This window comes from Petaurus breviceps, unplaced genomic scaffold (genome assembly GCF_028583685.1).
Source record: "Petaurus breviceps papuanus isolate PSGF00001 unplaced genomic scaffold, PetGlider_PUasm1.0 186, whole genome shotgun sequence".
NCBI lineage: Eukaryota > Metazoa > Chordata > Mammalia > Diprotodontia > Petauridae > Petaurus > Petaurus breviceps.
Genome location: NW_027185798.1, coordinates 20,662,797 through 20,676,250, shown reverse-complemented (window position 1 = coordinate 20,676,250; position 13,454 = coordinate 20,662,797). Strand labels below are relative to the sequence as shown.

Here is a 13,454-nt window from a genome sequence, read left to right as displayed (position 1 = left end):
CTCTCTCTCTCTCTGTCTCTCTCTCTGTCTCTCTCCCTGTCTCTCTCCCTGCCTTCTCCTTCCTCTTTCTCCTGTCTTCTCTTCTCTTCTCTTCTCTTCTCTTCTCTTCTCTTCTCTTCTCTTCTCTTCTCTTCTCTTCTCTTCTCTTCTCTTCTCTTCTCTTCTTCTCTCTCTCTCCTCTGTTTCTGTCCTTCCCTTTCTCCTTCTCTGTCTCTCTGTCTCTGTTTCCACATATATATGTATACACATGTATACACATATGTCAGCTAGGGTTATATGTAGAAATTTCCTCTCTGTCCCCGACCCTTCTTGGGTTTTGGCCTCAGGTTAGGGATCTCTGGGGCTGCTTCTCCAAGGGCCTGCTTTTCAGTTGAGCTGGCCCACAGCCAGTCCCTGGTGTTTGCCACCCACCTGCCTGCAGGCTGCCATTGTTGCACTGCTGAGCTGCTTGATAGAAAGCATGGGTCAGGGACTCAAACAGCCAAGGGGAGCATAGACATATGGATTTGGTAAGAAGCAAAATCACTCTTTTGTGGTCTCAAATCAGGATGTGAATTTCAAAGATGAAAAGGATTTCTGGCTATTTTAGTTTATGAGAGGCAGCATAGCATAGGGAAGAGAGAGAGAGATGGCGTGGAAGAGGACCTGGCTTCGAGTCCTGACTCTGACACATTCTTGCTGTGTGACTCTGGTCAAATCACTTACCCTCTCATGATTCTAGGCATCTCTCTAAGGCTGGGAGCTGCAGAGAAGGTGCCAACATGCATTGGTGGAGGGAGCATCCTCACCTGGGAGTTTCCTTTAATAACAGGTTGAGTCCTTATCTCTATCCCTATCCCTACAAGAAACCTTAGAAATGATCAACGAGGTGGCAATGAGGACAGAGAACTGGACTTGGAAACAAGGAGACTTGAGTTCTAATCCTACTTTAATCACTCCCTAAGTATTCGACCTCAAATGAACCATTTAACCTCTCTCAGACTCAGTTTTATTATCTGTAGAATGGGGATTAAAACAGCACCTTCCTCATAGGGTTAGTGTGAGGATCAAATGAGACAACATAGGTACAGCATTCTGCAGACTTGAAAAAGCCACATGAATGCTAGCTATCCCTTTCTTGCCTCAGTTTCAAAATCTGGAAAAATGGTGTGTGTGGTATGTGTGTATGTATGTGGTGTGTATATGTGTGTGTGTTTGTGTGTATGTGGTGTGTGTGGTATGTGTGTGTATGTGATGTACATGTATATGTGTGTATTGGCATGTGGTATGTGTATGTGTGGTATGTGTATGTATGTGGTGTGTATATTTGTGTGTGTTTGTGTGTATGTGGTGTGTGTGGTGTGTATATATGTGTGTGTTTGTGTGTATGTGGTGTGTGTGGTATGTGTGTGACATACATGTGTTTATGTGGTGTGTGTATATGTGGTATGTGTGTATGTGCATGGTGTGTGTGTATGTGTGTAGGAAGAGAGGAACATAATGTAGCGAAAACACATTGGATCTAGAATTGGATGACCTGGGTTCAAATCCTGGCTCCAATTCTTAACCTCCCACACTTCTAAGTGTTTCCTTTTCCTCATCTGTACAAGGGGACCCTGGGTCGTGGGCTGGAAGAGAACTTCAAGATCACTGAATCCAACTCCCCTCATTTTACAAATGAGAGAACGGAGGTTGAGGACTCAGGGGACTTGCCCAGGGTCACTGAAGCTCCTCCGCGCTGCTTGCTCTCTCTGTGTCCCTGGATCTCTGGGTCTCCGTGCTCTCTGTCAGCTGAGGTTTGGGGCACAAAAATTTCTTTCCAGCTCTAAATAGACCGATTACCTTGTACAAGGGCGCCCTCTTGTGGTCATATGTGGTAGCTCCTCAGGTTGGGAAGTAGACGGTAAAAATGGATTGGCTTCAGTAAGAGGGAAGTTTTGGGCTGGGCAGATTAAATTTCTCAAAAGGGAACAAAAGAATGATTAATCCCTGAAGCCACAGCTGATCTCAACAAACTGTGACATCTCCCAATTTAAATAAAAATTCATCCTCCATGCCCAGAGAAACGAGAAATTAAATAACACCAAACACCTGGCTGTGGGATGTTGGGAAGCGTCATTTGACCTCTCCAAGCCTCAGTTTTGCCATCTGTAAAATGAGAGGATTGGACAGATGACTCTTGAGGCCCCTGCTAGCTTTAGATTTGTCATCCCATGGCACAAAGAAGAGATTCGGAAGTCCCAGCAGTATCCCTGCAGGGAACCCTTCCACCATGCTGGCAGTGCAGGAAGGGGAGAGTTGTCCACCCTTCATTCCTTTGTTCACATCTGTCTACTATAAAAACAAAACACTCAAGTAGAAGTGGAAAGGCTGATGAGGGCAGCCCATGTGACCTGGGGAAAATTTCAAGCCCAGGTCCAGTGTGATGGAACAAATTACTTTTTCCTCCCAGAATTTCCCAGTGGATTCGCCATATCTGACACTGCCAGATTTCTCCTGGCTGTTCTCCTGCTGTCACAGACTTGGTTCTCTTTAGCAGACATTCATGCTACTTCCATTTCCCTTTCCATTCTAATGGGATATTTAACTTCCCTAAAATGCAGGTCATCCACTCAAGTTCTTTTTCTGTTGCCTTCTTATGGCATGGAGTTGACCTTGAGTTTCATTTCTCTAGAGCTAGAAGGGACCTCAGAGGCCACCAAGTCCCACTCCCTTACTTTACAGATAAGGAAACATTGACCCAGAGAGGTTAAGGCCACACAAGTGAGAAGAAGCCAAGCCAGGATACAAACCTAGGTCCTTTGATTCCAGATCCAGGGCTTTCCCCCTCGTACCCTGGTAGGTTCTCAGTAAGCACTTTTGGATTGGTTCATTGAGTGCTGGCTGGCTAGCAATCTTTCCCATTCCTCCTGTTCCTCCTTATTCCTGATTAAAGCTTCTCTGCAGCATGACCTGGGCCCCCATGCCTTGCCAAAAAGGGGGGCTTCCTTCTTAACACCAAGAACACTGTTGCCCATACAATAGAATTACATACTTGCTGAGTTTGGATGAAACTCTTCTTTTGGGCCTGAAATAAACAGGGAACAGCAAAGACCTTCAGCTACCCCATGTAGGAAATGCCACCAAAACACCCCCGTTTTACTCATACCACCAGAGTTCAAAAGATCCATTATGTCACATGTCTTTTCTCTGCTGGAAGAGACCTAAGGTCCTCCAGCCTTAGGAGACAGCTGAAGTGATTTTTTAAAAAAAGCATTACCCAGCAGGAAGACTTAAAACTTGGGGATGCAGTGTCTCTGGCCAGAGAGGACAGAGTCAGTCCCGGGATGTGTGTATACTTGCTTCCCACTTGGGTAGGAAGTGTCCAAGTATGCACTCAGCTGACTTTGCCTCCAAGAAAGTGCACTATTTCCGGGGTCAGAGGATCTGGCTCCAAATTCCACCTCTGACACTAGTCTAGCTCAAAATCTCTGATCCTCTATGTTAGATGTGTTAGATGTTATATGGGGTTTACAAAGGATATGAAACATACCTTCCCAACAATACCCTAAAATACAGATGGCAAGACCAGCTCTATAGACAGCTAGGTAGCACAATAGATAAAGTTTTGGACTTAGAGTCAGGAAGACCTGAGTTGGACTCCTGCATTTAATCCCTCTGAGCCTCAGTTTCCTTATCTGTAAAAATATAAATAATAGCAATAACACCTACCTCACAAGCTAATTTTGAAAATCAAACGAGATCATCTACAGAAAGCTCTTTGCAAACCAGAAGGCCCTGTAAAAGTGCTAGCCATTACCTAGCCATACAAAAAGATCATTGACAGCATAATGCAATCTTGTTAAAGTATAAATTTCTTAAGGGCAAAGACTATTTCATTTTTTGTTGTTGTAGCCTAGAATCTAGCCCAGTGTCTGTCATATGGTAGGTGGTTAATATATGCTTATGGATTTATAAGCACCCAGGATACAAACAAGGGGTTTATCGGCCCAACCCATAGTGGTTTGGGCCAATCAAGGAGGACTTCATGGAGAAGGTGAGATTTAAGCTGATCTCTAGAAAAGATTTAAAGCTGAAAGGGACTTTGGAGGCCATTGAGTCCAATTACCTCATTTTATACAGATGGAGAAACCAAGACTCAAAAAGAATAAGTGACTTGCTCAGGGTTGCACGGCTGACATACGTGTCTGAGACAAGATTTAAACCTGACTCCAAGTTCAGCATTCTATCTACTGTAGAAACCAGTGGAGCGCCTTGAAGGCTGGGAAAGCCAGGAGGACAGGGGGCTTTGGGTGAGGAAACTGGATGGGAAAGAAGGCAGCAGCCTCCACATCACGTAGTGAGGAGAGCCCACATTAGCATGGTGGCCCCAGAGCCATGGGGACATTGTAAAAGAAAGATGGAAAGAGTTGCCAAGGGGGAGCCTGGGCTCCCTGACTGAGTGACGGGTAGCATGCTGGGATCCTCTAGGGGAGGTGAGCTCAGATTCAGGAAGGCCTCCGCTCTGGTTTCCTCTTTGACTCCTATTGTATTGTTATTGATTCATATCATTGTCCTATTATAATAGTAGGGAGGGCGGTGGCACTGTGGACTGAGCATTCGGCCTGGAGTCAGGAAGACCTGAGTTCAAATCCAGCCTCAGCCACTTCCTAGCTGTTGACCCTGGGCAAGTCCCTTAACCACTGTCTGCCTCAGTTTCCTCTCATGTAAATATGGGAATAATAATAGCATTTACCTGACAAGGTTGTTGTGAGGATCAAATGCGATAATAATTGTAAAGTGCTTAGCACAGCTACTGGCATATAGTGGGTACTATAGAAATTCTAGTTCTCTCCCTCCCCCTCCTCCTCCTCCCCCTTTCCCTCCTCTCCTTTCTCCTGTTCCTCCCCCTCTTACCCCTCCTCCTCCTCCTCTTCTTTCTCTTCTTTTCCTCCTCTTCATTATTAACATTAATATGATCTCCGTGCAGAGCAGACATCAGTGAACATCGGCAGGAGGCACTCCCTCAGTAGAAGTTCCCTCCAGCAGTGAAATCACAGGCCCCGACCAAATCGTAACCCAATGATTACTGACCTAGGGCAGTCAGGAGAGGGACCTGGAAACTCTAAGCAGCTACTGAGGTCGGGGTTAACAGTCCCTGAAAATGCCAAATTGTACTCTAATACATGCTTGATACACCTGAGTTTTGAGGTGGAACAAAAACAAGTCTCTCAAGATAACAAGCTCCTAAACCTTTCGAGAGGCAGTGTGGTATTTGGGATCAGAGGACTTGGGTTCAAATCCTCCCACTACTTGTGCCACCCTGAGGCACATCAGCTCTCTGAGCCTCACTTTCCCCTTCTCTGAAAGGGGACAGTTGGCCCCGATGGATCCTGAGTTTCCTTCTGTTCTAAAAATGTGATACTAGGATCCTACCTACAAATACTTTATTCCCTAAGCTCATGCACAACGGCAGATGGGGAGGGGGCAGTAGATTCCGCGGGTGAATGAACTTGGGTTTAGCTCTCGGTCTGGGTCTCTTACTCCTTAGCGAAACTGCACATAAAACTACCAAGGCCCCACCCTGGCAACGAAGTGAGGTTAAATGTCCACCAGTTTGGAAACTACATCGAGCTGGTCGTGGCCGAGCTCACTGGGAACGAAAACGAAGTCTTTGACAACGTGGTGGAATTCCTGATGACGAGCTTGAGGCAGACCCACATGGAACAGCTCCGGAACACGGCCCGGCGAAAGTGGCTGCGGCGGATCCAGCAAGCAGCTGAGACCAGCGGCGTGTGCCTGGAGCCGGTGTACGCTGCGGTCTTCAAGGCGCTGACGGAGGTAGGGCCCCAGACCGAGCATCTGGGGAAGATCCTCACTGTAGTTGGGGGCTCAACTCTACCACGAAGCAGCCTCCGCAGGGAAGCTACAGAAAAACCCTCAGCGGCTGCTACAGATGGGTTATGGTGGCCTGAGAGATGGGGAACCGTAGCAGAAGAATTGTCAGGCGGGGAATGGGGGAGGGGGGTGAAGGAGACTTAAGAGGGGAGTGGGATAGGACACCGGCAGACTTGGACAGAGAAAGCATTGTAGAACCTGGAAATCCTGGCTCTGCCGTTGTTTGATCTTGGATAAATCATTGAATCTCCTGGGGCCTCATTTTGACCGCAGTCTTCTCAAGTTTTAGCTCTATGGTCTTTTGAACTGCCCTGTTCCTCCCAGAAATACCGGTGAAAAGATAAGAATGGCTTTCTGCCCTGACATCCTCCAAATTAAGACTTTTCACAGGGCTTCCTCTGAACAGTGACTTAAGAAGACCTTGGACTAGTAACTGCGATGTCCTTGGCCAAGCAGCAGCCCCATTTTAAACCTCTTACCTCGTGTGGTCTTAAAAGGCATTTTGGGGGGTTTGAGTCTTTTATCACTGAGTAAAATTACACGTTCAGTTGACAAAACTGCACCTTGGCCAAGGAGGCAGAGAAGAGGGGAGGGAGAAAAGCAATTATTAAGCACCTACTTTATCCAGAACTATGCTAAGTGCTTTACAAATATCATCTCATTCAATCCTCACAAGACCTTAGGAGGGAGAGGCTATTATAATTTTCATTTTTCAGTTGAGGAAACTGAGGCAGATAGAAGAGAAGTAACTTGCCCAAGGTCACACAGTTAATAAGGGTCTGAAGTTATATTTGAACTTAGGGCTTTCTGACCCCAGTTCCCAGCCCTCTGTGCGCTATGGCACCATCTAGCATCAATCTGGTTGTACAACTTGGTTGCCTCCCTGTAAAAGGAGGTTTGAATAGTAGCCATCGTCCTTGGATTAAGGGCCATCCTTGGAGTCTGGAAGTTTTAGTCCTGCTTAACTTACATGACACAGGGCAAATCAATTAACTTCTCAGTACCCTCAGGCAATTCAAAGGCACTGGCTTTGGGATTCAACCCTACCTCTAATACTTACTACTGTACAATCTTGGGGAAATCATTTAACATCACATCTGTAAAATGAAGGATTTAGACAAGATGGCCCTGGAGGTCCCTTCAAGCATTATCTATGAACCGATAATCAATCAAACATTTATTAAATACTGTGCTGAGCACTGTACAGTACAGCTAAGTAGTAGGAATACAGGGGGGGAAACAGTCCCTGCCCTCTATCAACTTGTATTCTAATATAGAAATCAAAGCATTCAAGGTAAAATCTTTCGAGGTTTCAGGTTCATGAGCTGAAAATTGAAGGGCTTGGATTAAATGACCTTTACGGTCCCATTCAGCTCTAAATCCATGACCCTAGGGGAGACTGATATCGACCTCTCTACATGGGAAGTTTCCACAACAATGCTTTGAAGTCAAGTCTTCATGGTACCCTTCATGGTACCGTGTCTCTATTCATCATCAGATTTCAGATTAGAGCTAACTCACTGACAAAAAAGAGGGGAGACATCACCCCATGGGACAGAGCAGGAGCTAGTATAGGGCCTCCCTCTGCTTCTAGGATGCTGAAGCCCATGGTAACAACAAGAAGATTAGTGCCCACATCGCCCTCTTGGAAGAGAACAAAACCATGCCAAAGAGAGGAAAAGTTCTCCTGAGGAATGTGGCGTGCACCATAGAAGATGCTCCATTTGTCCTGAAGCAGGTGCTTTACAGGGACATGAAAGGAATCAGGTAAGGACTCCCAGGAGGTCCATTTCCTCTCCCCTTGTGCTTCCATAGGTCTCATTCCTAAATGAAGTAGCTTTGAGATCCTTGGAGTAGTCTAGGAGAGAAAAGTCACATAAATCTAGTGCAAAGCATTCTTTTTCACCAAGGACAGTCTATTATAGGGCTACTCCTAGACCACTGTGGAATGGCCCATCTTGGGAAGAGTTTCCATCTCCTTAGGAGATGACTTCCTAGATTTGTAGCTCTCTCATTTGGAAGGTGAGCCTCAAAAGAGGGACCACAGAGCATGCTGGTAATTCACTTCTAGCGGGTCTACCTTGGCACCTAGCGATTCTGTGCTTATTATCTTCTTCAAGTGCTTTTCCTCCATTGAGGAAATGTGGCCTTGAGGTCAGGAAGACCCAGATTCAAGTCAGTGGTATGCTAGTGAATGTTTTAACCACTGGCTTTTCCACACGCCAATTTAATCTGCATTAATGACATTTTCCCCATCACTTTCTTAAGTCTAATCAGAAAAACAAGAAATCAAACACTGATTTCTTTTTTAACTCCTCTAAAAGCCCTCCTTTACCTTGGTGGTTGTCATCTTTTCTGTCCTTCAGTTTTACAGTGGTAGACCAGGGACAGCCAATCCATGTCCCACAAGTTGAGAATCATGGAAATATCCACTTCTGGAACACTTCTCGCCAAGAAAAGGATCGTAAAGGGTCGTTCCTGGCTGTCCCTCTTGAGGATGCTTATAAGAGAGGCTTTGGGGTCCTGGGAGTAGACACCATGCGGGATACCTCCAGAAAAAGCATCTTTGTAACTCATGAGATCAGCTTCTATCAGGTAGGTAGTAGAAACATTGAAATGACAGTGTGAACACTCTCTACCTTGGAGTGAGTAGAAAGAAAAAGAAAGACATAAAGGAAAAAATAGATTAGATAGATAGGCCATGGGCAAGATAATGCATTGTGAACATGCTAAGTGCTTATTTATGTAACAGGCACTGTGCTGAGCATTGTAGGTACAGATACAACAAGACAGTCCCTGCCCTCTAAGAGCTTATATTTGAATGGCAGAAAGCTACAACACATAAGGGGAGGTCTAAGGAATTTTCAGGGTGGAATTGTTATTCACATTAGTAGCAGGGCATCCAGCCTTTGTTCTATCCCCTGAATATGTTTTTCACACATGACTTAAGGTATCTCAACTGTATAAATGGGAAGATTTCGTGTCCCAGTTGACTATTTATTTCTTAATTTTTAAGGAAATTAGCCAATAAAAGACCTATTAAGTTTCAGTTGGGAGAAGGGAGCAATTTATGTTTTGCAGTAGTAATTGACCTATCAGAAAATGAACTTGCTGAAATAGAAATTTACTTAAGGAAGAATTTACTTTGTGTGTGTATGTGTGTGTGTGTGTGGGGGGGTTCAGCTAAGTAATCAGAAATTCTTCCATTCCCAAGATGGGATTAAATATGAATTCCAGCCTCACAAAATTTCAGTCTAACCCTTGTGTTCAGTTTTATAATTTTAGGGAAAAGAAGATGCAGAGGGGAATGAATCAATCAAAAAGCATTGATTAAGTGCCTACTCTTTGCCAGGCATTGTACTAGTCCCTGGTGATACAAAGGGAAAAACAAAACAATCTCTGCCCTCAATAAGGGGCTTGTATTCTACTGGAGGAAACAACATGTACACATACAAATAGTAGCAAAATACATACCAATTAAATGTGAGATAATTGTTTGGGTGTCACAGGGGCCATGAACCTCTGGGGGGATGAGGGAAGGCCTCAAGTAGATAGTAGTACTTGAAGGAAGCTCTGAAAGGATGCTGGGGAGTCCAAGAGGCAGAGGTCAGGATGACCCATATCCCAGACATGGTTTACATCAGATGCAAAGGCACAGAATCCAAGATGGAATGTTGGGTGTGATGGACAGGAAGTAAGGCATAGAGTACATCAAGAAGAATATTGAATAAATCTAGAAAGACAGACTGGATCCAGAATCTGAAGGGCTTCAAATACCAAATAAAGTCATTTCTGTTTCATCTCAGGGGTAATAGGGAGTCATAGGAACTTCTTGAGCCAGGGAGTGACATGGTCAGAAATATCATTTCAGTAGCGAGAGGAGGATGGATTGTCGAGAAGACCAACCTGAGTAGAGAGACCAGTTAGGAAGCTATCGCAGTATTTCAGAGGAGCAGAAAGATAATGAAGGCTTGAATTAGGGAGGAGACCCTGTGAGTGGAGAAAAAGGATTAGATGCAAGAGATTTTGTGGGGATAGAATCGAGACCTGGCAGAAGATGGCACATGTGGGGAAAGTGAAAAGTCAAGGATGACTCCAAGGTGGTGAACCTGGATGACTGGCATGGTGGACATACATACAATGTGAACCAGGCACACTCAAGTGTTGGGCAACACACCCCGGGGTGGGCATTACCATTGGCCTTTCCAATTTCCTAAAGGGGAAGTCACTGCTGGTGACTAGAAATATCATGGTGCCCACAACAGCAATAGAGATACTAGAAAGAAGGGTGGATCTGGGGAAAAATATAACAAATTCTGTTTTGAACATGTTTTGTGTGAGACATCTCCAAGTCATCCAACTGGAAATGTCCAATTCACCTCCCAAAATTTCCATGTATTGGGATTTTCGAATCAGACTTGCCAAAAAAGGGTGCTGATATTGGCATCAAAGATAGTGGCTTTCCCAGTCAAGACGGCAGAGTGAGAAATACAAAGGGAACTGGGATCCCCTTGTGCTTTCTAAAAACAACAAATAGAAACATCAAGGAAAAGAACTGCCATGGTACTAATGATATCAGACAAAGTTCAGTTCAAGACAGAGATAAACAAGAGGATTGCATGATATGCCAAGGGTTCTTTATAAAGTGAAAGAATATAAGTTTAAAATATATTTATACATAATAATCCTGTAACAAAATTCATTAAAAAACAACCTCATAATCTTGCAAGAAGAAATCACTAAAGGCCAATAACAATGGATAATTTTAATATTACCAAAACGCTATAAATTTAACAAAAAGGTAACTAAAAACAAAATAGCAGAACTGGTTCAGATATTAAGCAAACTCACCTAATAAAGAATGCAACAGTGTTTAATCCACTGTTGATAGGTCTGTAGATTTGTACACACATTTTGTAGCACAACCTAGCAATATTCAATGAACACAGGTCAAATCATGCCTTTTGACCCAATGATTGCATTGTAAGGCTTTGTCCTAAAATAACATAAAAAGGCAAAGTTGCCTGTAACTGCTTTATGTGTAATTGCAAATATCTGCAGGCAACTTCTCTAATAGTCAGAGAATGGTTAAGTGGATGATTACATCTTCATCTAATAGCATAGTAGGGCTCCATAACATAGTAGGTGCCCCCCAGGTATCATCCTAGGTCCTCACTGACCCCTTGATAAGGGCTTTATCCTGCCATTCATGATGGCTCCCTTTATCAAGCAAAATGGTCATTAAAGGCTTTGATCAGGAATAAAGATGGCTCCTTGACAAGGTGTAAATTTTTTGCTTTGTCCTAGGTTGTTCCATTGATATCATGTTAAGGATCTGTAGGTACATAATCTATCCAAAGAACTATATGGATCAAGAAACTGGTTGCAGATGAAGATGATGAATGAATTAATGCATGCATACATGAATGAATGAATGAAGAGCATTTATTAAGGGCTTAATGCTGTGCTAAGAGCTAAGAATACAAACAGAAAAAGTAGAACAGTTTCTACTTTCAAGAAGTTCACACTCTTGGGGTGGCTAGGTGGTGCAGTGAATAGAGCATTGGCCCTGGAGTCAGAAGGACCTGAGTTCAAATCTGACCTCAGATACTTGACACAATTACTAGCCATGTGACTTTGGGCAAGTCACTTACCTCCAACTGCCCTCCAAAAAGCAAGCAAACAAACAAACAAAAAAACAAAAGAAGTTCATGCTCTAATTGGAAGAGACAATGCCCATAAATGAGTTCAGCTGTAGGGTACATGAATGCCCAGAATTCCTAAGGGTGCAGTGACAGGGCCAATGGCAAGGAACAGATATCCTAAGGTGCATCAGCAGGTCAGAAGGCAGTGCCTGGGGCTCTGGAGAATGTAGTGGCAGATTAGGTAGTAAGGCTCAGAGGACCTTAGAACAGGGGCAGGGCAGATAGGAAGGGCTAGTGGTCTTCCATGTCATTGGAAGTACTGTGGTTGGTAACTCCCAGCTCATCCAAATTGTTCTTTCTGCCCAGAAATTCCATCAATATCTGGGCAGCCCAGGAGTCAGCAAAAGGATGAGGGGATGCAAAGGGAAAGGGTTATAAGATCTGGGTGGCCCTAGGTTCAAGGAAAAGATAAAGGAAAGGCAAAGGGAGAAGGTTGCCCCACTGACAGTTTTTCTGTGTCCTGATTATCTTAGGAGGATGAGTAGCCTGGGATTCATAGAGAGGGGCAAAGGGAGGGTAAGAACCAAGTGGGGAGTCCTTTTACCAAGTCTAGACCAAGTAGGGGAGTTCCTAGGCCAAGATGGAACTGAAGCAGAGGAGCAGCATAGGCTAGAAGGAGAAAGACCTTCACTGGTATTGTGAGTTATGTGGACTGTGAAGGTCCAGGGAAATAAGTGGACTCTAGCAATCCCAAGTGTTCCTGCCTTGCAAAGAAGTCTCAACCCTATCAAGGTCCTTGGGGAAGATGGAACTCAAAGGGAGAGTTGCTTGATTCTACCAATACTCAATACTATCCCTTTGCAGTTATCCTCACCCTCAGCGTGAGGGTTGCAATAAGCCTGGAGCTCTGTTTAGATCCCTGTGAGGTAGAACCTCACCAGCGTCACCAGAAAGGGAAAAGGAGTTGGTCTGAGTTTTTATAACTCATTTTATGTGTCCATAGCAATTTTTGTTGTTGGGTTAAATAAAGTCTCTTCTATATTTGATGTTTTGCTAGTCTGAGCAATTGCATTATAATATTTTTTTTGGTAGCAAAATAGATACAAGGCAAATTCCAATGTTCCCAGGTGAAATTCTGGGCTGGGGCACAAGACAAGAAGGGAGAACTCTCAAGAAGTCCCCAAGACTGAACCTGATGCATGCAAACACCAGAGAGGTTTGGTTCTTCAAGGAAATGTGAGAAAGACAGAGAGGAGTAGAACCTGTGTCGTCTGCAGACCAACCATAACTATGTTTAAACAAAACCAACCAAAAAAGATAGAAAAAACAAAGCTAAAGGTAGTTGGGCACTTCGGACAGACCTGGAAAGAAGAGCCGTCCTCCGGGTGCAATTCTGAGGAATGACCAGCAGAGAGCAGAGCAAGCTAGAAGTTGCTATTTTTTTTTTCTAAGAATTTAATTGCTTTTAGGAAAGATGCACCCAGTGCTTTTGAGCATTAGTGAGTAGGGTAACCCTTTGTCTTCTTATTTTTAGTTTTTTAAAAATCATTCTGAATTTTATGCAAAATTCAACATAAAAATATATTCAAAATAATTTGTAATAAATGACATTTTAATATAATCAAGGTCATGGAAAAATAGAATCTTACATAGGCTATCTCACTTGACTCATATAACAACCCTATGAAGTTAATGTTGTTTCATTCCTATTATGAAGGATGAGGAAATGAGAGGGCTAGAGAGATAAAGTGACTCATGCTCAGCAGAGAGAGGATGCACATGTCTAGTCTTTTTTTCCACTATACCTAGACGGAAACTTAGAAGTTATCTAATCCAACACCTAGCCAAGCTAGGTGTCCAAGCCCATACACCTAGGTAATGGCAAATCAGTATCTTTATGTCTGTCATCTATCTATCTATCTATCTATCTATCTATCTATCTATCTATCTATC

The 13,454-nt window shown here is 43.8% G+C and overlaps 1 protein-coding gene across 1 annotated transcript in view; it reads left to right on the top strand.

Moving 5' to 3' along the window:
* Positions 1 to 13,454, top strand: part of EFCAB5 (EF-hand calcium binding domain 5) — a 131,669-nt gene that overhangs the window by 95,262 nt on the left and 22,953 nt on the right. Inside the window, exons 13-15 of the mRNA XM_069089740.1 lie at positions 5,510 to 5,799; positions 7,451 to 7,623; positions 8,223 to 8,451. Coding sequence (XP_068945841.1) covers positions 5,510 to 5,799; positions 7,451 to 7,623; positions 8,223 to 8,451 — 692 coding nt within the window. The remainder of the gene's footprint in view (positions 1 to 5,509; positions 5,800 to 7,450; positions 7,624 to 8,222; positions 8,452 to 13,454) is intronic.